The sequence below is a fragment of the Amphimedon queenslandica genome, unplaced genomic scaffold (assembly GCF_000090795.2).
Source record: "Amphimedon queenslandica unplaced genomic scaffold, v1.1 AMPQUscaffold_10552, whole genome shotgun sequence".
NCBI classification, from domain to species: domain Eukaryota; kingdom Metazoa; phylum Porifera; class Demospongiae; order Haplosclerida; family Niphatidae; genus Amphimedon; species Amphimedon queenslandica.
In genome coordinates this window covers 1-3,283 of record NW_003549188.1, presented here as the reverse complement: position 1 = coordinate 3,283, position 3,283 = coordinate 1, and the positions used below count along the sequence as shown (strand labels likewise).

The following is a 3,283-nucleotide window of genomic DNA, read 5'->3' as shown; positions in this document are numbered from 1 at the left end:
CTCTGTCAGGATCATTGGATTACCCTCTGTAGTCGCTCCTATGAACTGAAGGAGGTTAGGATGACGTATTTTAGAAGCAATATTCATTTCTCGAGAGAATGTCCCAATGTTATAAGGAGAGATGATGACTTCGTAGAGACACTTTGCAGCAACCTTCAGACCACGAAAACCAGCTACTTTCACCTCTCCCCATCCTCCTTTACCAAGGACTACCCCTGTCATTCTAATCTCTCTTCTATTCACTACCCAGGAAGACTCTGCCACTTGTATCTGCTCTTCAAGTTGTCTCTCTCTTTCTTGGAACTCTCTCTCTCTTTCCTCAAGCTGTTGCTCTCTTTCTTGAAGCTGTCGTTGAAGATCCTGTTCTCTTTGCTGGCCACCTTCTACTTGCCTTTGAAGCTGTCGCTCTCTTTCTTGAGATTCCCTCTCTCTTGATTGAAGTTGTTGTTGAATTTCCCTCTCTCTTTCTTGTGCTTGTTGAACTTGTTTCTCCTTTTCTTGAAGCTGTTGTTGAAGATCCTGTTCTCGTTCTCTGGCCTGCCTCTCTCTTTCTTGTCCTTGTTGCTGTGCTTGTTGAAGTTGTCGTTCTCTTCCTTGAAGTTGTTGCTGTAGTCTATTTCTAACTTGTTCCTTTTCTCTTCTCTCCTCCTCTAGTTCCCTTTCCCTTTCTTGTAGTACACGTGTCAGACGGTCTATTTCTCTTCTATCCTCAGGTTGAACAGGTTGAGATGCTTCCCATTCTCTTCTTCTTTCTTGTAGTTTCTCTTGATACTGGTCCAGAGGTATTATACTAGTAGACCAATCATTATTACTAGTATATCCTATACAGTAACACAATAGCTAAATTAATGACAAGTACACGTACATGCACTTTTATAATAATATCAAATACTATAAAAAAGGCTATACTGTTAATTTATAATTATTATATTCAATATGTACAAATTGTGTGTATTCAATACATTTGTATTTACATGTACTCACTGAGTTCAATAACTGCTGGATCTCTTATTGTTGACCAGTCTCTCAGTCCTCCAAACACAATTATCCAGTTAGTAGTTGGAGTCACACTCCAAACTGAGAGAGAATGATAATATCTCTTAATGACCTTGTCTGGTATATTAACCTATAACAGAAGAAACATTAATAATTATTCAGTATTCGTTTTCTTTGTATTATTTTGTTCTTTATTCTATTCCTCAATACCGTATTGTGTATTATACAAACCACACCCACAAACTATAAGCCACACCCTAAACCAATATAGTGTTGTATTATTAATGTAAACCATTCTTTCAGTAATTATTAATTATTTACATTATACAGTATAACATACATAAGTACAATACTTGATTACTAGTACATAATAATAACCAGTTATGATGTATTGTTATTATATTACATACTTACCAGTTCCTTCCATGATTTATTGTTAATATCAAATATCCAAATATCATAAGCTTGATAATCTCCACCCACCACTAGTAGGTGTGGTCCTGAGCTAGTGTTAATCAATGCACTGGAATGAGACTGTCTTTCCTTAGGCCATTGTACTGATCCTCCAGGATTAGATAACTTTGAACAATTCTAAAATGATATAAGTAAAATTTAATTATCATAAACCACACCCACACATTCAGTGTTATGAATAATAATAATACACACATACAGTACATTATTAATTAATAATTAATGTAATTATACTAATAATACACTCACCACTGATGTATCAGTAAAATTAAGAATATATACATCATTACTGTCTCCGTTAGCAGTGTCACCTCCAAATAATATAGCACTGGAATTATTAATTGATGTTAAAGTGAAGTCATAAATAGGAGGTGGTCTGTGTCCAGTGATAGTCGGAGATATCCATTGTCCTAAAAATATCAATAATAATAATTAGTGTGAATGGAATGCATTGGGTGGAGCAAACTAGTTGATATTTCTTTGATCATATTATCAAATAATTAGGAGTGACAACCATGAACAAACAAGCAAGCAATTCTCAATGCAACCAGTCTGAGTGGAGAACCACCAAATAACAATACTTCATTATATTAATATAAACTGTATGTGCTCTGACCTGTTGAGAGTTTATAGAAATGGATCTCATTGCATTGTTGATAAGAAAGAAATCCTTCACGACTGTACTGGGCACCAGGTTGTTTGGGTGTATTATTAGAAGTTGGTCCAAACCCTCCAATTACTACAAGATAGTCCTCACCGTTCACTTTTATTGCTATCATGTCACAGTAGGCCTTCATCATAGGACCATGATGAGATGTAGTAGGAGAGAGTTCCTTCCATTTGAAGGTATCAACATTAAAACTGTATAAATAATAATATTTATCAGTAACTATTATGTTTACCTGTATAAACTATTATGATAACAGTCTTCATGATTACAATCCCCTCCGAAATAAAATATTTCCCTTCCAATGGCAGCAGCTGCATAGCTCCTAACACCCAGTGGAGGGTTACCAGTGGTGGGTTTCTGCTCCCACCTACCAGTCCTTAGGTGACACACCTCCATCACAGAACACATTGATTTCTTCTCTTCATTATTATGTACTTCAGGGAGACCAGGCTGGGCCCCACCCCACATGTACAGGTAGCCTCCTACCCGTACAGTGGAGTGACTATATCTCTCCACTGGTTGATAGTCTATAGATAACCAGAGGTAACAGTAACTGAATGATACACTAATAGTAACAACACACGAGTCATAATCAAGTATAAACAAAATACTGACCTGCTGCTTTGGCTGCCATTTTGTTTGGACTTTGAAGGAATGAAGGTAACGCCCAACGTCAAATAATTATTATTGTAATTATGAATTAATAATTATTATTGTCAAAAATAAAAATAAAAATAATTAATTTATAATAATACTAAAATAATTATTCCACAGATATTGCTGGATGCTGTTTTCTGTAGCAGACAACGTTCAGTGAGATTCTCTTCTATCCTCAGGTTGAACAGGTTGAGATGCTTCCCATTCTCTTCTCCTTTCTTGTAGTTTCTCTTGATACTGGTCCAGAGGTATTATACTAGTAGACCAATCATTATTACTAGTATATCCTATACAGTAACACAATATTATTATAATCAATTATTTGAGTTAGTTAATAAGCAAATCTACATGTACATGTACTCACTGAGTTCAATAACTGCTGGATCACTTATGATTGTTGAAAAGTTCCTCTTTCCTCCAAACACAATTATCCAGTTAGTGGTTGGAGTCACACTCCAAACTGAGAGACAATGAGAATATCTCTCA

General features: G+C 35.6%; 1 protein-coding gene and 1 long non-coding RNA gene across 2 annotated transcripts; both read right to left on the bottom strand.

Moving 5' to 3' along the window:
* Positions 1-2,774, bottom strand: LOC109590064 (UPF0746 protein DDB_G0281095-like; the record flags this gene model as incomplete). Its single annotated transcript, XM_020006010.1, has 3 exons — positions 2,756-2,774; positions 2,576-2,667; positions 1-708 (listed from the first exon to the last, which is right to left on the bottom strand). Coding segments are annotated over exons 1-3 (819 nt in total), but the record flags the coding sequence as incomplete, so codon positions are not given.
* Positions 2,775-2,959: 185 nt separating this feature from the next.
* Positions 2,960-3,277, bottom strand: LOC109590065 (uncharacterized). Its single transcript, XR_002189100.1, has 2 exons — positions 3,162-3,277; positions 2,960-3,084 (listed from the first exon to the last, which is right to left on the bottom strand). It is a non-coding gene; the product is annotated as an uncharacterized LOC109590065 (long non-coding RNA).
* Positions 3,278-3,283: the final 6 nt, after the last annotated feature.